We start from the raw sequence: 27,175 nt of genomic DNA, 5'->3' as shown, positions 1-27,175 counted from the left end.
GTTCTGTGCTCTTTCGCGCATGTGCGCAAAAGAGCGCCTCAATCTCCCTGAGGCACGGAGCTGCCTCAGGGAGATTGAATGTATAATAAAGTCATGACAGAATCCAATTCAAAATTTATTCAAACATGTCTCCTCATGTGACTGTGTCACACGAGTTGGGACACGTTTGTAAAGGCGGGAAAAATTATTTATTTATTTCATAAAATCTTCAGGGAACCTCATCCCACCCGTGGATGAGGTTTCCTGAAAAACGCGAAGGCCGCTTGGGCTTTTCGCCTGGCCCCCCAACCTGAAGGTTGGACGGGAAGCGTTGTTAAGGGCTTTAATTAATTTCTTAACGGCCTTAATAGGCCCTAATAGGCACTTTGGCGGGCGCGCAGCCAACTCCAGCGCGCACCCACTGAACGAGATACCGTGATGGCCCTCGGTGATGTCGGGACGCACGCCCGACATCATCGCGCATCGTTTTACGTGTCAGTGGGTATCGCCCACCCCCCGCACTCTTAACGGAAGATTCTGCCCGTTATGTCTTTTAGTAAATATCTGGATCACAATAATACTGAGCAACAGCCAATTTTCAACAATCTGGCGGGGGGGGGGGAGGGGGGGTAAAATTCCTCCAGTCGATAATTTCAGTGAAGAGGCTGGTGTGGGTTAAAAGTTTGATGTCTTTTTGTTTTAAATGGAAACTATTTTTTTGGTAACCGAAATATCAGTGGAAGGAATTCCACTCTTAGTGCTCCTCCCAGACATGTTGATACCTAAACGTAGCTCACAGACTCCAGGCTGTGACGCAGGCCGGAATTTTCCAGCCCCTCAACACCGGGCGGGATCTTCCGGTCCCGCCGATGTGAACGGGGATTTCAATGGCTCGCCGGCCCCGCCGTGGGGACAGGGAGGAGGGGGGGGGGGGGGGGGGGGGGCCAGGGGCAGGAGGGGGTGGGGCCAGGGGCAGGGGGGTGGTGGGGCCAGGGGCAGGGGGGTGGTGGGGCGGCGCTGGTAAATTCCGGCTGTAGTTCTGGGGTATCTTTAACACCATGCACAAATCCTGCTCGGTAAGCACGCTCTGCAGGGAGTATTTCTATAAGATACGAATTAATTCGCTGAGATTTAACACTTCAGGTTTTGTTCATCACTGTTCGGTTTCCTCCAGCAAATTGGGAGCTCTTCTGTTTTAAAGTGCTGAAAGCTGCTCGTATTCCCCAATACAAACACCTATTCTACACTGCGCTTCCTCAATCATCTCATCGGCCTTTTTCACATCTTACAGGTCTCCAAACTTACTTGACTCTACTTCGGGTTTTAATCGTTTATTTTTGATGAGTATTTTTCTTTTCAGATCATTCGGGCACGGCAGAGGTCGACCAGCTTCAAGCTGTAAAGCAATAAAAGGACTTGCATTTATATAGCGCCTTTCACAGCCGCAGGGCATCCCAAAGAACTTTATGGACAATTAAGTGCTTTTGAAGTGTCGTCACTGGTGTAATGCAGGAAATGCAGCAGCCAATTTGTGCACAGCAAACTCCCGCAAACACCAACGTGATAATGGCCGGGTCCTCTGTTTATTTTGCGGCGTTGGTTGCGGGATAGATTATTTGTCAGGACGTCAGGGAGAGGCTCCCCCTGCTCACCTTCGCAAAACCCGGGAGGGCAGGCGGGGCCCTCGGTTTCACCTCTCTTCTGAAAGGTAGCGCCTCCGACACTGCGGCACTCCTTCAGTACTGCACCGGGGATGTTAGCCTTGATTTTTTTTGTGCTCAAGTCCTGGAGCAGGACTTGAACCCAGGATTGCCTGACTCAGAGGCGAGAGGATGACCCACTGAGCCACAGTGGACAGGCTGAGTAGGTTTGCGCGCGTCCACTTCAGTACTTTGTAATAGGTTTTAATTTGAATTGCTTTTAAAAAATATATGTACATAAAAATAGCAATCATACTACATGGAGCTCCTGGGGTTGCTTCAGTAAAAGCTCTCCAAATATTTCCTCACAGTATTTGGCCATCTTGTACTGCTGGGGTTTACTGTAAAACAGGAATAATTCGGCATAGTTGTATCTCCTAGTCCACAGAACTTTACAGCATTAATATAATTGCAGAGAACTGTTTATTAAACTTTATATGAGACCTTACCTGCAATGATTTTCAAATGAAAGGATAACAGGGTAATCAGATGTCACAAATGCTGTTTCTTTGATAGCCTGAATTACATCCTGTCAACAGAATGGCAGCATCAATAGAATTTGAAATAAGGGTTAATACAATCGCTGGCTTCTCACAAGCGACAGTGACTAAAGCTTCGAGGTTTTCTTCCAGCATAAAGAGGAATAAATGCAATTCGACCGTGCTTATTCTCCGGTCATCAATGGTCAGTCATCCTGCAGTAATTGCATCACAACCGTCAACCCTTTGGGGTGGATGTCAGCCAACAACAACTGCAAAATTTACACAGATCCATCAGGCTGCCAGCGCATCTTAAAAGGAACTTCAGGACAAAATAATCCACCCCGCACTGGCCACAGCACATAAAAAAAATAAAGACAAGAGGCAGGGGCGTGAGAATGACTTCTTACCTCGGCATCGCCTTCCAAAGCCGCGACCCCTAAACCCTGGAGAAGAGCCAGGGCAGCAGGCACATGGGAACACCACCAGGTGCACATTCCCCTTTAGGCCACACAACGTTCCTGCCCTGGAAGTACATCGCTGTTCCTTCAACTGGGTCAAACGCCAGGATTTCCAGTGGCTAAATTAATTATCGAGGAGATTTTACGTAAACTAGGGTTGGATTTGCTAGGATTTTGAAGGTTAAGTAAGGAGTCATTTGAGCGAAGTTTATAACATCCAGCGGAAAAGACAGGGTGGAATGAGAGAAAGTATTTCTGCTAGTTGGGCAGTAAAGGACCACAAGGTTCAAAAGCTAGGACTCCCTTACGCAAAAGGCAACTGATGCTAGATCAATTGTTAATGTTCAAACTGAGATTGATACCAAAGGTATCAAGGAACATGGAGTGTAGGCAGGCACATGGAGATAGGTTGTAGCTCAGCCAAGATCTCACTGAATGGCAGAACAGGCTTGAGGGACTAAATGGCCTGCTCCTGATCCCAAAACTCTTTAAAACATTTATTCGTTCACAGGATATGGACGTCACCAGCAAGACCAGCACTTATTGCTCTTCCCTAATTGCCCTTGAGAAGATGGCGGTGAAACACCTTCTTGAACTGCTGCAGTCCATCTGTTGTAGGAACACCCATCGTGCTGTTAAGGAAGGAGTTCCAGGATATTGATCCAGACAGTGAAGGAACAGCGATATAGTTCCAAGTCAGGATGGTGTGTGGGTTGGAGGGAGACTTGCTGGTGGTGGTGTTCCCTTGCATGTGCTACCCTTGTCCTTCTTGGTGGTAAAGGTCATGGGTTTGGAAGGTACTGCCGAAGGAGACTTGATGAGTTCCTGCAGTGCACTTTGTAGATGGTACATACTGCTGGCACTGTGCACCGGTGGTGGAGGGAATGTATGTTGAAGGGTGTAGATGGGGTGCTAATCGTGGGCTGCTTTGTCCTGGATGGTGTCATTATTCATGAGTATTGCTGGAGCTGCACTCATGCTCCTGACTTGTGCCTTGTGGATGGTGGACAGGCTTTGGAGAGTCAGGTGGAGAGTTACTCACCGCAGGATTCCCAGCCTCTGACCTGCTCTTGTAGCCACAGTATTTATATGGTTGGTCCAGTTCAGTTTCTGGTCCATGGTAACCTCTAGGGTGTTGATAGTGGTGGATTCAGGGATGATAATGCCAATGAAATGTCAAGGGGAGGTGGTTAAGATTCTCTCTTGTTGGAGATGGTCATTGCCTGACATTTGTGTAGCGTGAATGTTACTTGCCATTTATCAGCCCAAGCCAGAATGTTGTTCACACCTTTCTGCATATGGACATAGACTGCTTCAGTATCTGAGGAGTTGCATATGGTGTTGAACATTGTGCAATCATCAGCGAACATCCCCACTCCTGACCTTATGATGGAGGGAAGGTCATTGATGAAGCAGCTGAAGATGACTGGGCCGAGGACACTACCCTGAGGAAGCTCTGCAGCAATATCCCAGGGCTGAGATGATTGACAAGCATCTTCCTTTGTGCTATGACTCCAACTAGCAGAGAGTTTTCCCCTGATTCCCATTGATTTATGTTTTGCTTGGGATCCTTGATGCCACACTCGGTCAAGTGCTGCCTTGATGTCAAGGGCAGTCACTCTCACCTCACCTTGAGTTTAGCTCTTCTGTCGATACTTGGACCAAGGCTGTAATGAGGTCAGGAGCCGAGTGGCCCTGTCAGAATGGTTATTCCTGAGTAGGTGCTGCTTGATAGCACTGTCGATGACCCCTTCCATCACTTTGCTGATGATAGAGAGTAGACTGATGGGGCAGTAACTGGCTGGGTTGAATTTGTCCTGCTTCTTGTGGACAGGACATACTTGAGCAATTTTCCACATTGCCAGATAGATGCCAGTGTTGTAGCTGTACTGGTGCACAATTCTTCAGTACTATTGCTGGAATGTTGTCAGGGCCCATGGCCTTTGCAGTATCCAGTGCCTTCAGCCGTTTCTTGATATCACGTGGTGTGAATGGAATGGCTAAAGACTTGAATTTGTGGTGCTGGGGACCTCAAGAGGAGGCCAAGACGAAACATTCATCCAGCATTTCTGGCTGAAGATTGTTGCAACTGCTTCAGCCTGATCTTTTACACTAATGTGCTGGGCTCCCCCATCATTGAGGATGGGGATATTTGTACAGCCTCCTCCTCCAGTGTGTTGTTTAATTGTCTACCACCATTCACGACTGGATGTGGCAGGACTGCAGAGCTTAGATCTGATCCATTGGTTTTGGGATCACTTAGCTCTGTCTATCGCATGCTGCTTCCATTGTTTGACATGCAACTAGTCTTGTATTGGAGCTTCACCAGGCTGACACCTCATTTTTAGGTATGCCTGGTGCTACTCCTGGCATGCCCTCCTGCACTCTTCATTGAACCAGGGTTGATCCCCTAGCTTGATGGTAATGTTAGAGTGAGGGGTATGCAGGGCCATGGGGTTATAGATTGTGGTTGTATACAATTCTGCTGCTACTGATGGCCCACAGCGCCTGATGGATGCCCAGTTATGCATTGCCACATATATTTGAAATCTATCCAATCTAGCATGGTGATAATGCCACATAGCACGATGGAGGGTATCCTCAATCTGAAGGTGGGACTTCATCTCCAAAAGGACTGTGCGGTGATCACTCCTTCCAATACTGTCATGGGCAGATGCATCTGTGACAGATAGATTGGTGAGGACAAGGTAAAATAGGTTTTTCTCTCTTGTTGGTTCCCACACCACCTGCCACAGGCAGTCTAGCAGCTATGTCCTTACGCAGTGATGGTTCTACTGAGCTACTCTCAGCAGTGGACATTGGAGTCCCCCACTCAGAGTACACTCTGTGCCCTTGTCACCGTCATTGCTTCTTCAAATTGTTGTTCGACATGCAGGAGTACTGATTCATCAGCTGAGGGGGGAGGATGGGGTGGCAGGTGGTAATCAGCAAGAGGGTTCCTTGTCCATGTTTGACCTGATGGGGTCCAAAGCCAATGTTGAGAACTCCCATGGCAACTCCCTCCCAACTGTACACCACCATGCCGTCACCTCAGGTGGGTCTGTCCTGCTGGTGGGACAGGACATACTCAAGGATGGCGATGGTGGCGTCTGGGACATTGTCTGCCAGGTATGGATGACTATGTCAGGCTGTTGCTTGACTAGTCTGTGGGACAGCTCTCCCAATTTTGGCACTAGCCCCCAGGAGTGAGTAAAGAGGGCTTTGCAGGATCGACAGGGCTGAGTTTGCAGTTCCTGGTAGCTGGGCTGCTCCATCCAGTTTCATTCCCTTTAGACTTTGCAGCGGTTTGATAAAACTGAGTGGCTCGCTAGGCCATTTCTGAGGGCATCTAGGAGTCAACCACAGTCTGCAGTCACATCTCTGCCAGATCAGGTAAGATGGCAGACGTCCTTCCCTAAAGGGATTTAATCTAAAGGGCGTTCGTCAACCAGATCGTTTTTTTATGGCCACTGTTACCAAGACTAGTTTTAATTCCAGATTTTAATAATTGAATTTGAATTCCACCGGTTGCCATGGTGGGATTTAAACCCATGTTCAGAGTATTAGCCTGGGCCTCTGGATTACTAATCCAGTAGCATTACCACTACGCCACCAGCTTCCCCTCCCTCTCTAACAGCACCGACACCAGATGGACTGTAGTAGTTTAAAGAAGGCAGCTCACCATCACCTCCTCAAACACAAGGAGAGATGGGCAATAAATGCTCCAGAGAGACCCACATTCCACAAATGATAAAAAAATTAACTGCTCAAAGTTACCAAGCATTCCTTTTTGTTTCAGTTGATGATACTACGTGTTGTCCTTAATTCAATTAACATCAAGTAATCTGCATAGTTGGAATACAATACTATATCATAAAAGTCAAGTTGTTTTCTGTAAGCACAAATCTAAGCAATTGAATTTACGCATTATTAATGTGAGAAATTACACTTTGACAGATGGGCAAACCATAATATCATGTAATTATTTCTAACAGTTGCTGAGACACTTTGATTCATGTTTAAATGGGAATCCCAACATAAAACATCCCAGTGATGAAGTCGTATGTTTGTTATGTCCAGCCATTAATTATATAAAGTGTTATATTTCACCAAAAATAGTGCATTTTATTTCCATACAGGTCGTTCATTTTTGAGTTAAATTTTAATGTTACGTTTGTGATTGATGATAACTTTCTTTAAGAAAGGCTTATTGCATGATCTCAGGATGTCACAAAAGTGATCAGCAACGATTAAGTATTTTTGAATTATAACCATTGTTGCAACATAAAAAAAACACAACAGCTAATTTTAATGCTGCAAGGTCCCACAAACAACAACAAAATAAATGATCAGATCATCTATGCTAAGTACTGGCTGAGGGAATAAATGCTGGGCAGGATGCGGGAGAACCCTCCTACTCCTCTTCAAATAGAGCCATGGAATCTTTTACATCCACCTGAGAAGGCAGATTGGGATCTCCTCTAGACCAAAAAGCAGTACAGCAATCTCTCAGAACGGCACTCGAGCGTCAACCTGGATTATATGCTCAAAACTCTACGTAGGATTTAAACCCACGCCTCACAATATAGAGCAGATCGTTAAGTTTTTCAACAAATGTACGGAAAAAGGAGGGGGTTAATTTTCTAATGTTGGGATCCCAGTGTGCAAGACTTGCTGCCAAGTGTGTGATATTCTTTTCATCGGATGTGGGCATCACTGGCATGGCCAGCATTTGTTGCCCCTCCCTAAATTGCCCTTGAACTAAGTGGCTTCTTAAACCATTTCAGAGGGTGGTCAAGAGCCAACCACATTACTGTGGATCTGGAATCACACACAGGTCAGGCCAGGTAAGGACGGCAGATTTCTTTCCCTAAAGGACATAAGAGTTGGGTTTGTAGAACAATCAATGATAGTTTCATGGTACAAAAACAGAAAATGCTGGAAAAACTCAGCAGGTCTGACAGCATCGGTGGAGTGAGAAACAGAGTTAAAGATTCGAGTCCATATGACCCTTCTTCAGAGATAGTTTCATGGTAACCATTTCTGAGACTAGCTTTTCGATTCCAGATTTAATTAATCAAACTTAAAATTCACAAGCTACCAGGGCGGGATTTGAACCAGTGTCCCCAGAGCATTAGCCTGAGCCACTGTATTATTAGCCCAGTGGCATTACCACCACGCCACCATCTCCTCCTGTGTTGGAGAGTTACCCATTCGAACTCAAGTCATGACTGGAGACCTTGCTCTACCCTAAGTCAAAATTATAGAAAATTTAAAAAAAATAAAAATATTGTTCAGTTAAGATTATTACAAGCAACAACTTTACCTTAAAAAGAATATCTGTGCACATGGCCTTTCCATGAGTTATTATTGGCTCCTGGTCTTCTCCTTTTCCATCCCAACAATCTAATTCAATACATCTGGTAAAACAAAATAAAGAGGTTATAATTCTGGTGAAGTATTCCACGTGCAATATATAGCTGCTATATGCTATAGCATGACATATGTAACGTTCACTCACTATAAAACGTATTTCTGTATTGAACAGAATGCTACATGAAACACTGCAGAACTGACTGTGAATTTGGGTCTTACTTTTCTTCTGCATATTGTGACAAACATCTAGTTCATGGTTCTAAGTATCTAGTTCATGGCTCATGTTAATATTTTAGAGGTAATGTTTAGTTCTGGGAAGATTATTGTTGTAAAGTTAACATAATTAGAATGCTGGGCTTTAGAGACTGCCAGAACACCAATAAGAAATGGCAGTTCAGAGGGTTACCCGTGTTTTTTTAATGGCGTCAGAATAGAAGAGATGGGGCCATAAAATAGCTGGCGGGCTTACTTCGCTGGAGAACTGGAGATATGATGTCTACACTGCTTGCAAAGAAGTACGTTCCAGAGAGATGTTCTGTTTTGGGACTAAGAGCTAAATTAGTTTAAAACATTGTGAACCCTGAAAGGCTACGTCTTCATGGAGATTGGTGGAGCTTAAGAAGGATCCCTGGTTTCAATTTATCTGTGTGTTTGGTGCAGCTGTTAGATGCAGTTTGGACCTCGTGTGGTTTGCAGCTCACGGAGAAGCCCTGGAAGCTGTTAGCAAGCTCCAAGCAGTTAGGGCTCAGACACGCCCTGGGGAGCTGAGGTGGTGGTGGAAGGTCACTGATTCTGTGCCAGGCAGTGGGGAGCTGAGGTGGTGGTGGAAGGTCACTGCTTCTGTGCCAGGCAGTTAGGGTTCAGAGGAGCCCTGGGAACCATTTATAGCTCGGTGCAATTGGGAGACTGGAGTTTTGAGAAAGTCTGGGGCTATGCCAGCTTAATGAATCTAGTGGTCTGAGAAGGAATTGGAGCTGCACTAGTAATTAGAGGTGGAAGTGTAGCTTTGTGAATCCCCCGGAATACAATCTCAGGAGAAGAGACTGAACCACCAATCATTGAGGCAATCTGAGCCAGAGCAGCTTTTGAGGGAATTCAGAGGCTAAATCTTCGAAATTGAAGAGTTGAAATCCCGTGAGGGAGACAGTATTTTAATAAGATTTTGTGACTCTCAGTTGTCACTGACGTCTGGATGGGTTGCTGAGAAAGCTGTGAGATCTGTCTTGGTTGCACCTGCCATTTAATGTGCAGTGTGGTGTGTTTGCCTGTTAATTCTGAATGTTCAAGTGTAAGATAGACATTGTAAATTGTTTTACTTTGCTGACTTTGTATAGTCAAGTTTATTTTGTTTGTTTAAAACCATGGAATCTTGTGGCTTTGTTCTCTTAGCGGGTAACTGGAATTTCAAACTTTGTCTACTTTAAACAAACTTTGTCTACTTTAAACAAACTTTGTCTACTTTAAACAAAAAGTAATTGGTCCCTAACCAGATTGTAAAAATATTTATAAATCAAAATTATAATATTTACTGAATGTGGTTTTTAAAAAGTGCTAATTATTAATGCACAGCTTGCATCTGAATGCAAAAATATGCTTAATAATAAATTGAAGCGTTTAATTAATAAATCCAGATATACATTTGGTAACTAAGATTTTCATTCATTTATCTTCCTGGCTTCCTTAAGCTTGCCACAGTAAACATTGTTCACTTCACAACCACTCAATTAGGATCTGTTATAAAGCTTGCTTCAAATTGAACAACTTCAACTTAAAATGGGCTAACAAATGTGTCGCAATGGATCAGAGCAGAATTTGAGAGATGCGCTCATTACACGTATTGCTGAGGGCAATTTCAACTCTATGCTATCGCAGCTGAGGCATCGTATAAATGTTTCTGTGACCAAAAACTGCAAGTGCAGTTTGGTTTTATTAAAAATTTTTAAAAATAAAATACATTGAACATTCAAGACACATTGCAATTTTCTCTGGGGGACAGTTATTCAAAACTGATTTACCTAATTTAGAGAGTTCCTCAGAAAGTGCACTAAATTTATATTTGTATTAACCATGAACACAAACTTTAATAATGATTATATCCCAAAATATACTATACACATTATAAATATGTATCTATAATTGATCTGACTGACACCAAGCAGCGAACCAAAGATATTATCCATTAGTGTAATCATAATCCTTATCCTTCATATTATAGGTTTGATCCTTGAATCTCTCGCTGATGCAGATTCCCTGCCAAATGCACCAAAAGTCTTTGTCCTTTAGTTGTGCTACATTTCCCCAGGTGCTCTGTGAACACCTAATTTGCAATGCACGACAGCTGTTGTTCTTTCAAGGGCAATATTTTTCAGGCTGTCATCCGTTCAGCTATTGAGACCGGTACGCAAGATGATTTAGCAGCTTTTGAGCATCTGTTGAAGGCAATTAACAGAAGTGCCTTAACTCTACGGCCCAGTCTCTGAGGAATCAAAATCCCTTAGAGGGTCAACAAAACTGCACTGTGAAGATGGTGCAGCAGCAATACTTCGGATTTGGTGCAGATAACCCCGACCAAATGGTTGGGCTGCAGGCTTGGGTTACCCAAGTTTGTGACCCATCTCCAGAACATATCATCATCATGTGTGGCACCATCACAGTCAAGGCTGACATCAAAATAAAGCAGTGGAATTGCATTATCTGACTATCTGGTGATTGCTATAAGAAATAGGAGGAGTAGACCACACGACCTATTGAGTCTACTCCACCATTCAACATGACCATGGCTGATCTTGGGCTTCAACTCCATTTTCCCACCTGTTTCCCATATCCCTTAATTCCCTGAGAGACGAAAGGTTTCTCTATCCAGACCTACAATGTATTCAAGGATGGAGCATCCACAACCCTTCGGGGTAGAGAATTCCAAAGATTCACAACCCTTTGAGTGAAGAAATTCTTCCTCATCTCAGTCCCAACTGATTGGCCCCTTATCCTGAGACTGTGCCCCCGTGTTTTAGACTCCCCGACCAGCGGAAACAATCTCTCAGTGTCCACCCTGTCAAACCCTTTCAGAATTTTGTAGGTTTCAATGAGGTCGCTTCTCATTCTTCCAAACTCCAGAGAATATAAGTTTAATTTACTCAGCCTCTCATCAGAAGACAACCCCCTCATCCCAGGGACCAATCTAGTGAACCTTCACGATGTGGTGGCATGAACAGTTTAGAAATTGTAAAAATTAACTAAAAAATTGTCAAAAAGGCTTTTAGATGTAGTAAATATTGAAGCGTATTAAATGAAAATAGCACAGTGCAACGTGGCGAGAACTAAAGTGAAGCAGAATTAAGCGTGATATACTTCATATAAAAGTGAATAGGTTTTCTTGATTTTAAGTTGATGCAGAGCAAAATTACGACTATCTTCAGCAATAGATTCTTCGGTTGTTTGGTTGAGCTATATGAGTCAAAATGATAAGGGGACGAGAGAATGAGACCCATGGGAAATGGCTCAGAGCATGCACTGCGACAGTTCTCGCCGGAGACGAGGAGACCGAGGGGAGATATGACTGAAGATTTCAAATGAATACAGCTTTGTGTCTAAAGGTTCAGTCAGAACCTATTGAGTTCATATGAGAGAGCAGAATCGGGAAACACGAGTATAATCTGAGGGGGGAGGGGAATATAGGAAACATTACAAAGAGTGGTCAATTTTTGGAAAAGAGCTTCCCAAGGGAGGGAACAGAGAACTAAGCGCAGAACCCTTCAAATTGGAAGAGGAACACATGCAACCCCTGGAACAGGCATACGATAGGCCAGATGGACCTATGAGGGCTGACCTTTCTGGCCATTGTGTTCTGGGAACTGAATTGTTTTTTTTAACATTGCCCCAGGATTTGCAGGGCTTTCTGGGGAGGGATGCTGTAAGGGGCTGGGGGAAAGAGAGGCTGGCAAGCTAGACAATATCATTTTGATGAGATAGGAGGATAGGCCCAATTTCTAGCCTCACTTCCCAGCAGAAATGGCAGGGATGTGTATAAACAAGGCCGATGTTGTAGCTTATCCCCCAAACACTTTGGTCAACAGTGCAGTGCGGCAAGCTAAGCCGGGTGAATCAGGAATTACAGATGGAGGCTGCATTATGTCTTCCTTCACTTACCTCTTAAGAACTAATACAGAGCTACCTTAACAGGTGTGTCAGCTGAGGCTCAGTGGGTAGCACTGTCACCTCTGATTCATGAGGTTCTGGTTCTGCAGGCCGACTCCAGGACTTGAGCACAAAATTCCAGGCTGACACTTCAGTGCAGTACTGAGGGAGTGCTGCAGTGTCCGAGGTGCCAACTCTTAGATGAGGTGTTGAACTGAGGCCCTGCCTGCCCTCTCAGGTGGATGTAAAATATCCTGTTCTACTATTTCAAAGAAGAGCAGGAGAGTTATCTCTGCTGTTTTGGCCAATATTTATCCCTCAATCAACATCACAAAAACAGGTTATCCGGCTGTTATCACATTGCTGTTTGTGGGGGGCTGCTGTGTGCATATTGGCTGCCGTGTCTCCTAAATTAAAAGAGTGACTATGCTTCAAAAGTACTTCATTGGTTGTAATGCTTATGTGGAAAGGTCTAGACTAGGGGACACAATTTAAAAGGGGCCTCCCCTTGAAGATGGAGACGAGGACAAATTTTAATCTCTCAGAGGACTGAGGTTCTTTGGAATTCTCTTCCCCAGAGAGCGATGCAGGCAGGTTCATTGAATAGTTTTAAGGCAGCGGTAGACAGATTCTTGACTAACAATGGAGTCAAAGGTTATCAGGGGTAGGTGGGAATGTGGAGTTGAGGCCGCAATCAGATCAACCATGGTCATATTGAACTGCAGAGCAGGCTGGAGGGACTGAATGGCCTACTCCTGCTCCTAATTTCAAATGCTAACCTTTTAATACTTTCTACGCATGTTAAGACAAACCTGCAGCCTGATAAAAGGACTTGTCTGTACATCTCGACAGAGGATTTGCCTCCAAACTGTCTGCCTGTGAGATACGTGTTGTGAGAGGAACTGATGAAGTAATGGGACAAAGGGTGGTCCATTTCCTGGTACAATTCTAAACGATCAAGGAAGACTGGTGCATTTTCATCTGACATTAGATACCGGCAGAACCCATCACACGACATAGTCGCTGCAAAACAAAATTGATAGTTTTAATTCAAATTAGAGCACCGGATTCAGAAATCTATGTCAATGCCATGTCGTACGCTAATACAGCATTTCTAATTAGGTCTGTGCAACCAGCCATAACTGATTAATGTGCGACGCTTAGACTCTCTACTGAAAATCTTATTCTCACCTTAACAAAAATAACCAACGGTAACGATGTCACACAAAAAGCATAATTCCGCATTCAGTACTTCATCGGCACAACCGGCAATCTCATGCACCACAATGCAAAAACACTCACCCTGTTGGTAATACAGCAATAAAGGTTTAAAACACTGTCACATAAGTGTTACTCTTGATGCATTCGTATGTTTTCAATAACATGCTTTGAGTGGACAGCTGGGAAAGGAGAGCTGCAAATAATATGGGTCAGGGCCACCTCCTTTCACCCAAAACTACATATTTGAATCCATTCAAGTTCACTGTTTACATATTAGTGTGATTAACACTGCTTGCTAAGTACCTCCATAAGTAATAATGTTGGCACACAACATGCAAACTATTGCTCCTTGCCACATCATATAAAAAGCAGAGGTTAAAACTCCACTGGCAGTGACAATGATTATCTTTAATTGGGCAAGATCGGCACACGCTGATCACTGGTGGACCAGCGGGTATAATGCAATGTATTATAATTATGCCAGGATGCACTGAGCGCCATGTAATCCACCCACAGTAGAATCTGTGGGGTTTATGATTTGTGCTCTCCTCCTGGGAGCCTGGGAGTGGCACTGACGGCAAATAATTTGTTCTTCCAGCTGTCCTCAGTATAGTGGCTTCAATAGCGGCTAAGAGACAGAAATTCTTGAATTCGGCCCAGTGGTGGGAAGGCAGAACTTGGAGAGACAAACCACGCACCAGGACTCTATCCGCTTCCTGCCACATTTTAAATTACAGTTGGGAAAGCATTCCCTGTTCCCTCTAATTGTCTTCTGTTGTGAGCGGCCAATTCATTTAAGTGCACAGGTCCTTTAAATTTTCTCGCAAGGCCGTGCATGCATGGGAGTCAACTTGTGCTCAGCCTGCGCGGGAACATTTGCACGGCTTAGAGGGAACATGGTCACACAGACCCCCACCACCACCCCCACCACCCCCCCACAAGCAGACAAATTCTATTATCTTTCAACCACCTGACATTTCACCTCCCCTGTGACTTACCCGAGTGTACTGCCTCAGGAGGAGTTCGCACCTATTATTGCAATGAAACCCAAGGCCAGATTTCTAACAAGCCTTGGGCTTCCCAGTTCAAGCCTGAAAGCAGACCATAATGAATTTCTACCGCATCGGCTGAATGCACATTCCAAACCCGCTACAAGTTAGTCACACTGGAAGAGCCACTACTGAAACGAGAGCAACTGGTTTTGGTGACATTTGTCAATAGGACACACTGTTTAGCTATAACAGAGTTAGGGCTCAAGTGTCACACATGCTTACAACTATTTTATGACTCTTCCCTTCGCTGCCTTCTGTACAAAGGTTTTTTTTGAAATGATGCTAATCCAATTCATCCAGAATTCAGTGCCCATAACCAATTGATCGATTGTAAAGCACCTCAGTCCTTGCCAATCTCCATGAGCTCTCCATCCCACACTGCAAACACATTAAAGTTGCCGTCCTCAACTCCCTCTATGGCCACCCTGGGGGGCGTTTTAATGCACCCTGTCCAGCAGGAGCAGAGCATATGTGCAATTAAAAGAAAGATGCATAAAGACCTGCTGCCCACTCCCACTCAATTACTGCCGTCAACCCAACTGTGTCCCTATTGTTTTTTTTTAGGTGGCCACGGCACTTGCCTGAACCAGGTCGGAGTCCAATAATGCAAACTGATAGGACTCCTTTGGCACTTTAATGGCCCACTGAGCAGAGCCACTCATGGTAAAATGGAAGAGGAGGCCTTCTAAGTGTTACAATTATGAGGTTAATACGCTTACTGTATGTTGCGACTGTAGCTTTACATTTGAGTAAGTGAAGGGGATCATATGACCTGTTTGGAAGTCTGCCTGACAGTAAACCTGGGTGGTTTGTTTGTTAGAGATCAAAGGAAAACTTGGATTGTTTTACTGGGAAGAATATGTAAGGTATTTACACTTGAAGACAGTGACAACGATCTCCAAGTTTACAATGAATATAGTGTGTGTCTCCCCAAGTCCAGGAAAGGCATTGAAGACATAGGGATGTAAACAGTTGTGCTGTAAACTGTCCATTTACTTCTAAGATGAAAGGGAGTTGAGGTCAAGGATTGTTAATTAACATTTTTAACAAGATATAAGGCTAAGGTATTTCACAATGTCATGGAGATGAGGGCAGTGGAAGCAATTTTGAGATCAGGTTACAGATTTCCCTATAAGTCAATGAATATCACAAGCAGACAGCAGCTATTGTGGCATCAGCAGCGAGAGGAGGCTTTTGAGGGCTATCACAACCGGATGCAGGAGGGAGATGGTCTCTAGTCAGAGACCCATCCTGCAGCCTTCTACAGATTCCAGGAGGTTTGTTCTGGAATGGCCAGAGAGAGAGAAAGAATCATCAAAACAGGGTTTACTGCTGGATTTAAGGAACTCTCTGAAAACTGAGGAAAGTGCCTAGAGACAGTCACTTGAAGTTACTGCTCGGTGAAATGGGGAGATGGGAACCTACTGGAAGCTGGGAGCAGTTGTGGACTGTTTGCTAAAAGGACTGTAATTCCATGGCGAGTGTGATGGGTATAAAAAGGGAGAGTCACTTTCTGCAGTTTAAAGTATAAGTTGCCCCCAAAAAGAAAATAGTGTTTCGATAGTCAATAATAGTGCTTTTAATCATTTGTTACAGCAAAAGTTTTAAAATGTGAAATCTCCTCGTGTCATTCCCTCAGCCATCAACTGGGAGTTCAAATCGCTTTTGGAAAGTAACAGGTCTCCACAGGGATCGTAACATAAGGTAACTTTTAAAAGAAACTCTCCTTCGTGGGGCTAGGAGGAGCTGGAATGTGCCCCTCGAGTAAAGCCTGGGCCTCAGCAGATTGGGGTTTCTCCCTTCCCACTCGCGAAACGGTCTGATCTTACTCCTGTGGCTAACTTTTGTATTGGATGACAGCCTTCGGGATACTTGACTTTGGCCTGGCTGAAGCCACCCACCTGCCTGCCACCTGGCAGGATACAAATGAAGCCTAGTAGTTATAACGGACTGGGTTCCAAGCTGATGATGTCAAGTGGTTTCGACCCTGACCAAGTGCTCCTACCCCCATAGACACCCCCCCGCCCCCAGCTCAAAACAGAAACTCGGTTAAAATCCACCAGCCGTCAACCCCATCCCCTCCAGCCCCACATCCTGCCCGACTGGGCGCAGAACCAATTGTCCAAAATGCTGCCAAGTGTATCCTGTGCCACATTATTCCCTGCTCACACATCATCCTTCTACGTGTTGACTTAATCAGGCTCGTGGTCCACCAGAGCATTACATTTTAAATCCTTGCCCTTGATCGTAAATTCTCGCCGTACCTTATCCCATTCCATGTCTGCGAACTCCTTCAATCCTGTATTTTCTCCCAAACATTTAATTCCTCTGACCCTGTCCTTTTGTCCATTCTGACACCCACCACTGGTAGCAGAACTTCCAGCCACCTCAGTCCTACTCTTTCAAACTCTCTCCCTAAACCTCCCCCTTCCCTCTCCATCCCTCTGTGTAAAGTTGAGGTCATCCAAGACTCTGCTGCCCATTGTCTTAACTTGTGGCAACTCCCATCCCCCTGTCACCCCTGTGCTCGCTGGCCTACATCGGTCCCTGGCCAGGCAATGGCTTGATTTTAAACCTCTCGTCCTTCTTTTCGAATCACTCGGTGGCCTGGTCCCTCCCTGCCCCTGTAATCTCCTGCAGCCCCACCACCCTCCGAGATACCCTGATTTTAATTGATCCACCATTGATGGCTGTGCCTTCAGTTGCCTCGGCCTGATTCTCTGTAATACTCTCCCCCTCCCTACACCTTCCCACCTCCCTTACCTCCTTTAAGACATTCCTTAAAATCTACCACTTTGACCATGCTTTTGGTCACCTGGCCTAATATCTCTTGATGTAGCTCGGTGTCATATTTTGTTTCATAATGTTCCTGTGGAGCGTCTTGGGACATTTCATCATGTTAAAGGTGCTATATAAATATAATTTGTCATCTTTAAATATCCCCGAAAGGCTAGTCTTTTTCAGTCACCCCCTCCTACTCAGCCTTCTGAGCTCAACCTCTGTCTTACAGAGAAATATAGATGGCTATTGTGATTCCTCATATTCCACTTGTGCCGGTGCTAACTTTTATATTGTACGGGCCGCAATTCCGATATTTTTATCCATTTATAGCAAACTGCATGCCACATTGTGCTGTTGTTAGATTCTCAAACATTTGGCAAGACTCACTGTCGTACCCACTTCCCAGAGAAAAAAAGATGAGGGAAAAGGTAGACAAAGGCTCTCCAATATATAATCTGCTTGTATTGTTTTATATCCCGATAGGAATAGTTGTCACAATGATGGCACCCGTCCATCTTGAGAGGCAACGGACTCCGTCCAGGGTTTATGTCATTTCTCTATTGAACGTCGCCTGTTGTGGCTGTGGAGCCTGATTCATGAGCGGCACTCCCTTCTGTAGCTGGCCCGATGTCGACTGGTATTGTTTTCCTTTCAGCAGGTCTCCCTTCTGCCATCTGGTCATTTCTTTTCTCCTGACTTTTCCCACACCTTTCCTGTCTCCAGGCGTTCCAGTCAGCAGCGAGGACTTCCTGTTCATCGACTCCGACCCCGCTCACCTTGACGGTGACGGCGTTCTTACATCGTGCCAGTAGTGAGCTCGCCATGGAGCGCGGCTTTGGGGGATGTGGCTGTCATCGATTCAGCTCACAAGACCCAGCCAACGGGGTTGCACCTCCACCACGGTTAGGGTAAGGAGACAGATCCCGAATCCACCCCAGCCGGAACGGCGTGGGGTGGGGAGGGGGTTGAATTTTATGCCCCCTCCTTCCAGCAGAATTTTCTGATCCTGCCGAAATCAATGGACTTTTGAACGCCTTGCTGCACTTTACATTCCCCCCCTCCCCACCCCCACCTACCCCACCCCCCACCCCACCAACTGTGACAGGGCCGTGAAATTCCACCCGGGGAAATCGAACCCCATGCTGTTGGCACCAATGTGATCCACACCAGTCATCCAACCACCACCCCACAGCACAACACAATGCAACCCCTGTCTCAGAATGATTATATGCTGATGCCTCTCTGTTTCCTAATATTTCAATCGCTACAGGCAGGAGGAGGGGTTAATTTAAACAGCGCTAATTTCTCCTCTCGCCACTGTCCGTAAACAGAAAGGGGTTTCGATTTTTTTCCCCCTCTTTATAAGCAGTAGTGCATTTTGTGTGATCCAATTTCCTATTAATAACCCCACAGCAAACTCGAGATAGAATGAACTCAAAAGGTTAGTTTATTTGTGCACACTCAAAACGTGAAAGGAGAGTCACAACAGCACCTCCACACTCAGACAATAAAGAGAGGGATACGGAAGGTTTTTACAGAACAAAGAAAATAAACATCGTTTTACGTGGGTTCCAGAATCAAAGTCCAATGAGATATTCCTTCATGGAGGTTGGTGTCCTGAAAACCGATGCTGGATAATTCACTATTCCGATGGTGTTGACTTCACATGATGAGTTAGGCACACAGAGATGAATCAGTCTTGTAGGCGATGGTTCGGACTTCCAGCAGAAGCAAGGTAGACTGGGCCCCATGTCTAACCTGGATCACAGCTCCTTCGGTGTGCCCTGCGAGTCAGATGTTAAACAGCAGGCTGAGATTTTCAGTTCAGCAAGGCAACATTACTTGGTCTGCATGCCAGAGGCCCATGTCACATGACTCACACCTCTCCACCATCTTTGACAAAGGATGTGTATCCATTGTCTGGGTTCCAATGTCTGTTAAATGTCTCAGCTGTTAAGAACTGAAAGGAAGATTGCGGGGCCTTTGTCTTAGCAGACAATCGATCTCCTTCTGGCCAGCCTGGGTTATTAAATGCAGATGGTCTTCGTATAGCTCTTTTTGAAGTTAGGCTATGTAGTCCACAGGGGGTTGTTAGTGGCTCCTCAGAGATAACGAGGTGTGGGTTTCCCTAAAACTGCCAAGTAGCTTCTTTTGTTCCGGGGTCACAGACAGCCACTGTTTCAGCCATTTTAAAGGTCTTCGTCCAGTTTTTAAAATTTTAGAAATAGCGATGAGCATATCTATATATATTTTATAAAAATATACAGTGTGAGGTCTTAGTCCCTCGCACAACGAAGGCTGAATCATGGGAAACACTGAGGTCATGCAAAGAACATCATGGGGTGAATTTTATGGTCTCCCACTGGCATATTTGAAGGCGGGGGGGTGGGGGGGGGGGGGGGGAAATGGGGCTAGGGGACGGGTAAAATAAAAGGCTTGGCTTGCCTGCTTCCTTCCCACCCACCCCCGACCGGTCTCCCAATGCGTCAGGCCGTCCGCCCGCCTCTGGGCCTATTGAGGCCCTTAAGTGGCCACTTCCGGCCCTCATTCTGCCTCCACTGCGATTTTATGTTCCAGGCGCTGCTGGGACGACAGAGCTGCCAGCCAATCGGATTGCCTGGCAGATCTCCAGGGCGGGACTTCCTCCCAGATGGGGGCAGGGGGGGTCCCAGCGTATTATTGCTGTGGAGCAGCCGGGTTTCTGGGTGGGGTGGTGCCAGTGGACTTTTCGGTCGGGGGAGGGAGGGGGTAAAGTGGGTAATCGGATCTCCACCCTCATAAAATTCACCCCCCACCCGTCCTCCCAAAACGACTTATTCCTATAAAGATGAAGAATGAGAAACCACAATCTCCATTCATACAGTACCTTCTAACATTGCAAAAATTTCACAATGTATTTGGGGTCTAATAAGATAAATAGATACTGAACCAAAGGAGGTTAAACATAGGAAAAGCGATAAAAAGCTTTGTCAAAGAAGAGGGTTTGAGGGAGGGGTTTAAAAGGCGAAGAGGGGAAGTGCAGTGGTTTAAAGGGGTGGGGAAATTCCAGGCTGTGAGCAGGTAAAAGTAGACCTACCAAGTGGGGTGAGGGCATTTAAAGGACAAGACATAGGAGTAAATGAAAGTTCAGCGAGTAGGATTTACAGGGCTAGAGGAATTTGCAGAGGAATATTCTGGGCAGGAGAACTCAGGCCGAACCGAAGTTTGCAGAGGGCGGGACATTAGAAGCAAACCAAGAAAGCAGCGGAAGGGTTGAGTCTGGAGGCGACGAAGGCGTTGATGAGAGTTGCGGAGACAGATGGGCTGAGGGTCAGGGCAGAGGTGAGCAATGTTGCAGCGGTAGAAGCAGGCGCTCTTTAAAATGGAGGAGCTTTGGTGTCAGGCAAGGGGAAGAGATTAGATCTTGGAAGAAAATGCCACAAAGGTTATGGTTTATGCAGACAATTTAACTTGGTATCCACTAGGTGGCAGCTCGCCTTAAGATTTCACCACGTGGCAATATTATTGTAAAGAGGCTTCGGGAAGCGGGCTGGGGGTGGGGGAAGGAGTTGCGTTTTTCTTCGAAGGAGTGCTGACTTTCTAGTGCGCTTAGTGTGTCAGAAACGATTACGGATGTGTCGCAGGATAGGTGGGGGAGTCAACACGGCCGCTGAATTTTGATGATTTTTTTTATAAACGGAGATATTGGACTCGAGTTGACACTCGTTTTGGTAACATAATCCAGCCTAAATCGGCCGGACCAGCGCGAGAGGTTGCGGGATTTTAAATGCCGGTTCCGCCAGGCGGAAATGGGGGGGGCCTGAGTTTTGTGGATGGTGAGGAGTCGTTTCCCGCCATCCGAAGGGTCGGCAAGGAACACCCCCCCCCACTGCCGACGGGACACACCCCCCGCCGATGGAACAACCCCCCCACCGCCGACGGGACACACCCCCCGCCGACCCCCAGGGCCCGGCAGCCACTTCACACTCGAACGAGCGTTAAAGTGACCCGCAGGCCGGACCGTTGCCCCTTCCTCGCGAGGAAGCCCCTCCCCGGAGACCTGCTGGCCCCTCAGATTGGCCAGAGGCTCTCCGGTCCCCCAGCAGCGACAGGGGCAGCAATGGCCTCCAGAGGAATTGCACGGGGAGGCCTGAGACTGAGTCTGGCCACCAGAGGGCCAGCTAAGTTTAAAGGGTCCCGGGGCGGGGAGGGTAGGGGAGGCCTCGGGGGGGGAAGGGGGAAGCGCGAAGAGGGCGATCGGGGTCTCGAGAGAGAGAGAGAGAGAGAGAGAGACAGAGAGACAGAGAAAGAGAGACAGAGACACAGAGAGAGAGAGACAGAGAGAGAGAGGCAGAGAAAGAGGCAGAGAAAGAGAGAGAGAGACAGAGAGAGAGAGAGAAAGAGAGAGAGAGAGAGAGGGGCCCGGGCTGGAGGGAGCTCCAGAGGCCATTGGGCCTTAAGTGGTGGTGGGGGGCGGGGTTTCAGATGAGGTGTTCCGCGCGAGATCTAAGTCAGTTGATTTTTGGGCTTCCCCCACACAAGGTCAACCCTCCCACCCAGCCTGAAAATTGAGGCTGGGCAGGAAACGGCCTTGAAGTGGCCAATAATGGGTCACATTAAGGGCTTCAATTTGGGCAAAGGCAGGATCCCTGTCCGAGTCTTTGCCTCCCCGCTGTAAAATCACTGGGTGGTCGGGGGGGGAAGGATCCCCTTCCTTCAATTTCACACTCCCCCCCCCCACCCCTTCCTTCAATTTCACACTCCCCCCTTCCTTCAATTTCACACTCCCCCCACCCCTTCCGTCAACTTCACACTCCCCCCCACCTTCCTTCAATTTCACACTCCGCCCCCACCCCCCCTGCCTGAAAACCTGGCAGGCAGGGGAGCGTAAAATTCAGGGTCTGGTTTCTGCGATCTTCACCCCTGGTTTATTGGAAGCCAGTCCCACCCATAAAACTGGCCACAAACCCTCTGACCAAAAGTATGAGCTTGGTGAGCGTTCAAAGGCGCAGGAGGGGGTGTGGGGTGGGGCAGGGCATGGGGAGCACTGGCACTAGTTTCAAAATCTCTGCAACATTAAAAACAATTTAATTTACTTTTGCGATAATCCCATTCTCAGCCTAACTGTGCCAGGTTTCCACTCTTAAATACACCAATGAATATTGTTTAATGTAAGGGTCCTTCAAGGACTTTTATGCCAAAGAATTTGCGAGAAAATATGAGAAATAACTTTACTTCAAAAACTTATTGTAAAATTCAAGCAGAATTTCTGATTATGCCCAAAGTGGGGGTAGAAACTCGAGAAAGGCAGGAAATTATGAGCGGTTCATACTTTACTGATTGATTTTTTTTCTTAGTGGACGTGAAAACTGAACCAAGCTGCATGCTACGTATAATATCTGGACACATCAAGCACTTCCCCAAACCCCACTATCCTGTCTGACACTTGGGGGAGAATTCTATCCTATGGCGGGCGGGCTGTGCGCTGTCATTTTACGCAAGCAGGCCAATTAAGGCCCGCCCAGCGTAACACGCGGCCGGTAGCGCTCAGCACTACCTGTGCGGGCGGGGGAAAGGAGGGAGAGTTGGGGCCTGCGTCCTTTTACGCATGCGCGCTAAGGGGCAGAGAAATCTCCCTGAGACACGGGAGCTGCCTCAGGGAGATTAAGTAGATCATAAAACTTTTTTTAAAAATCAAGTAAAAACTTATTTAAACACGTCCCCTCAGTGTCACATGAGCTGGGACATGTTTGTGAAGTTAGCAAAAAATATTTATTTAATTATTTTATAAAACCTTCAGGAAGCCTCATCCCGCCCGTGGATGAGGTTTCCTGAAAAACGCGAAGGCCGCGTGGGCTCTTCGCCTGCCCCCACCCCCGACCCCCCGCCGGTGATTTTTTTCTCCCATTCTGTAGATTCTCTAAATAATAAATAACACTTTCAAACAAAAAAACCCCCAATGTGCTGTGAAACTGCTGATTCAAAACACGGCGCCAAGACTAATCCGTTAGACAAGTGAGGAGAAAAGTTACTCCAGAGTCCGTCAACAGCCAGAGAGTCCTCACAGCTCCTGAAATAACGGCCGGGATTTTCCGGTCCCGCCCACGCAGTGGGATTCGTCGTGAGCGGGACGGAATATTTGACGGAGCAGCCGAAGGGCCACGGGGACCAGGAAATCCTGGCCAATGTTTGGTATGGATCATATGACTTAGAAATAGCATCGCTCTCTGCATCGCTGCACTGTAAAATAAGCAAGGGAAGATGAAGCACTTCTGAAGTTCAGCACGAATGCACTTTCCAATTTAAGCTCAGAGCTGAGCAACTCAGTAATATTAAAGTTGTTGGTTACACACAAAACTACACACTTTTAGGCGATTTGTGTTTATCAAGGCGAGGGATTGATGCCCTTGGGCTGAATTTTGCCCTTGGTGGGCGTGCGGGCCCCACCAGCTCGGCGGCAGGCAGATAGCCGACCCCCGCCACCGAAACGGGGCCCGCTGCCATTTTGAGTGGACGGGCTAATTAAGGCCCGCCCAGCGGCCTACCCGATGGGAAGTGCTATGCGCTCCCTGTGATGTGGGGGGGGAGGGAATCCCCAGCTGTCAAAGTGCGCTCTTTCACGCATGCGCACGAAAGAGCGCACTGCTCCCTGAGGCAAAGTGCGGTCTCAGGGAGATTAACGACAGTCCAAAATACTTTAAAAATAGAAAAATTAAAAAATTATTAACATGTCTCCCTCATGTGACAATGTCACACAAGATGGGACATGTTAATAAAAAGGACATAAACTGATTTCGCTGTCCGCCCGCCTTCCTAAAAATTTAAAGGGACCGGGATGATGTCGGGGGTTCCTCCCGCATCATTTCCCCGTTGGCGAGCGGGCCCCGCCCCCAAATCGCTGACGGGAAAATTCAGCAGAAAGACTTCCATCAAATCAGTCTGGATTGGATTCAAGCCTAGGCCCAGCAACCAAGAAACTGGAGTTTGAAATATGTATCGTTGAATCCCTGTGACTGTGTTATAAATATGCGAATGATCAACACTCCTTTGAGAAAAACAGAAATTGAGCCTGATCTGCAGAACTGAAGGATACATATTCATAACACAGTTCCGAGTGTCTGCCTTCCAATGCACTTTCTGCATTCAAAAATATTAGAGCCATAATTTGCTGTGGCAGGGCATGTCTTGGCCATTTGCCATGCATAAGACTTGCTTTAGGTTTTAAATTTTTTGCCTTGCAAGTTGCTGAAATTGCGAGCTGATAATGTCACTGTGAGAAATCGGAGTGAACAGGGCAAGCGACTGTGAAGCTCCTAGTCCAATTAGATTGAAGGTTGGTGAAATTGACAGCATAAGGGCTGAAAAGGAAGCATAAATTAGAGCGGGTGAAATCAATGTCAAATCAGGTGCGAAAAGAGAAATAAAGAGAGGGAAAGAAAGAATGGATGGAGAGAGAGGGAGAAGAAAAAGACAGAAAGGGTAAGTTAAACATCGGGCGCAATCGGCTGCGCGCCGCCATTTTATGTGGGCGGGCCAATTAAGGCCCACCCAGCGTGACGCGCACCCAGAAGCGCTAAGCGTTCCCTGTGACAGTGTCACATGAGCTGGGACGTGTCTATGAATTTTATTAAAACTTTTTATTGAAGTTTAAAAACCTTCACGAAACCTCATCCCGCCCGCACATGGTTAAAATGCCACTTCGGCCGAAATGGACAAGGCTACTTTCTGTGGCTTCAGTTTAGTTTGTACCCTACCACATACATGGCAGCAGCTTCTCCCTTGCCAATGCATTTCAACAGCGAGGCAGACAGCTGGATGCTAACAGTGGAGGGGCGCGGCTTTTAGCTATCCATGCTTAACCTCGCATGTGCCCACTTTCAGAGGTTGATGTACCATTCGCGTATAAATAGCCAATAAGCTCACCATTTCCTTGACAGGAAATTCTGTCCCATTGACTTTCGCAGCAGTAACAAACAAACTCGAAACGTGGGCTCGTCAAAGGGAAGTACAGCAAAGTTTTACGTAATTATGTTATAACTTATATTATCTTGTGGAGGCTTGGATCTGCTTTTTATACTGTACGGGGGGGAGTTCCATTAACATATATGAGTGGTTAATAGCTTACCTGGATGCATACATCAGTTTCTGTTATCTCTTACCAAGAACAAGATTAGTAAAAGCACTCAATGAATATCAAATATGTCAATGCTTTAAAACAACTGTAGAAAATTAATCCCACTGTCACTTGAACTGTCTTGTACTGTAGTAAGGGTGAGATGAAAGAGTGCTTACCTTGTTTCCTCAGCTCTTCATCGGGCTCATAATTCTCCAGTATCTGCATTGCTCTTTTTGACTCATAGAAGGGGAATAAAATTTCATTCAGGCGAGGATCACGTTGATTCTGCAGTCAGTAAGGAAAAGCTGAATTAAAAGTGTTTCCTGCCAGTGTCTTACAACCCTAAACAATGTTAATGATTGTGCAGGGGGATCTGACTGAAGATAAAATAACTGTACTTCCCTCCTTTTTCCCCCGCCACTTGTGTTTAACGATCAAGTATAAAATGTAACAACGCTCTTTCTGACGATAGCCTCTTTTGTTTTGAGTTCATTCCTTCACCTAAGATTAGGTTAAATGTCTATAAACATTGCAACTTTGGCCCAAGTGTTTCTGTGTTTTTGGAAAATAGTAAAGCTCCTATATGTGTAAGTACGTCAGGGCTGGGCATGAAGTGAAGTTAGTGTTTCTACAAGTGAGATTGTGATTCTTGAGATTTCTGATCAAATTCGAGGGTCCTTATAAACCTCATGCTTGGGTATGATATACTCAGCTACACTAACAGTTTTCAAATTAACAATAAATACTCAACTGAAGTCGCTTTGTAGCGTTATTTTGCCACCATATCAAGGCATGAGATAAAAAACCCCATATCTTTACTTCCATGAGAATATCCCTACACAGGTGTTCAGAAGCATGTATCCATGTCCCTGGTGGTGGAGAGTAAATCCACTGTATAAATCTGATACTGAACCACACAGGCCAGATGGTCTCAGTTGTATCTCCTGCTGTCTGTGTTGCGTTTGCTACTCTCACTTGGGACACCGTTAGGGGCATGACAACCTGGCTTTGCGTGTGCATTTGTGCATATGGCGCACGTGCCGGTCAAGTGTGACACAGTCCCTTGTCGAATAGTTTTGTCAATATTCGACACTTGGAGCCCCTACTGAAGCAAAGGGTATTTTCATACCCTTCGAAAGGGTTGACTTGGAAAGTTTGCCCGAAAACCCCATCTTGTTTTGAGATAAAGCTGAGCGATAAGCTAAACACCATTTTCATCAGTGTCCTGTCAAGTACGAGGGATGCAATGTTTCAATGGTGTTAAGCCAGTTTGTCACAAGTTTAACAAACCAAAAAAAAGGATGCTAAAATGTTTCTCGAGAACTATGGCCCTTGGAGATACTAAGTCCTTCCCCCTGTGCTCTTGGCTTATGTTTAAACTATTTCTCATATCACATATGCTGTTGGCATATTCGTGGCCTGTTATTTCAAATATATTACAGGCTTTTGCTGAAAGTAGGGATAACAGTTGGTTTAACGTTTCCTTCCTCTTTTAAAATCCCTGGTAATAGTTTAGGTGATATTGAAGTATATTCACCATGTATGTGCATCCTAATGAGAAAGTATCTAATTTTTTTTTCATAAGTATGTTTTAAGGCCCAAATTCTGAGGTCAGCAGAGATGTAAAGGCACTCACTGATGACCTTGAAGAAAGCTTCGCTGAGAGATCTAGTGATCTCTGTGGCGAGAACTTTACCTCTCAACATGTGCAGCTGATTGCAGCATTCTTTAATGGGGATTCCCAGTGTGGAACTGCAGTGATGTCATCAAGCTGTCCAAGTGGCGAATCACCTTAAAGAATTCCTACAAGCAGCCAATCAGGAAATGAAAAACACTAATAACCGAATAACTTGTTCAAAAAAAATTTACAAAGAGCTATATAAACAGGAGCAGGGAA

General features: G+C 45.9%; 1 protein-coding gene across 3 annotated transcripts in view; it reads right to left on the bottom strand.

The window, feature by feature from the left end:
• Positions 1–27,175, bottom strand: part of plcb4a (phospholipase C, beta 4a) — a 459,248-nt gene that overhangs the window by 150,594 nt on the left and 281,479 nt on the right. For all 3 annotated transcript variants that reach the window (XM_078556436.1, XM_078556437.1, XM_078556438.1), the window contains 6 exons: positions 25,455–25,563; positions 12,942–13,152; positions 7,946–8,039; positions 2,129–2,208; positions 1,936–2,020; positions 1,285–1,375 (listed from right to left, as the gene is read on the bottom strand). In XM_078556436.1, coding sequence (XP_078412562.1) covers positions 1,285–1,375; positions 1,936–2,020; positions 2,129–2,208; positions 7,946–8,039; positions 12,942–13,152; positions 25,455–25,563 — 670 coding nt within the window. The remainder of the gene's footprint in view (positions 1–1,284; positions 1,376–1,935; positions 2,021–2,128; positions 2,209–7,945; positions 8,040–12,941; positions 13,153–25,454; positions 25,564–27,175) is intronic.

This window comes from Cetorhinus maximus, chromosome 14 (assembly GCF_964194155.1).
Source record: "Cetorhinus maximus chromosome 14, sCetMax3.hap1.1, whole genome shotgun sequence".
NCBI lineage: Eukaryota > Metazoa > Chordata > Chondrichthyes > Lamniformes > Cetorhinidae > Cetorhinus > Cetorhinus maximus.
This window is presented reverse-complemented; position numbering and strand designations above follow the sequence as displayed.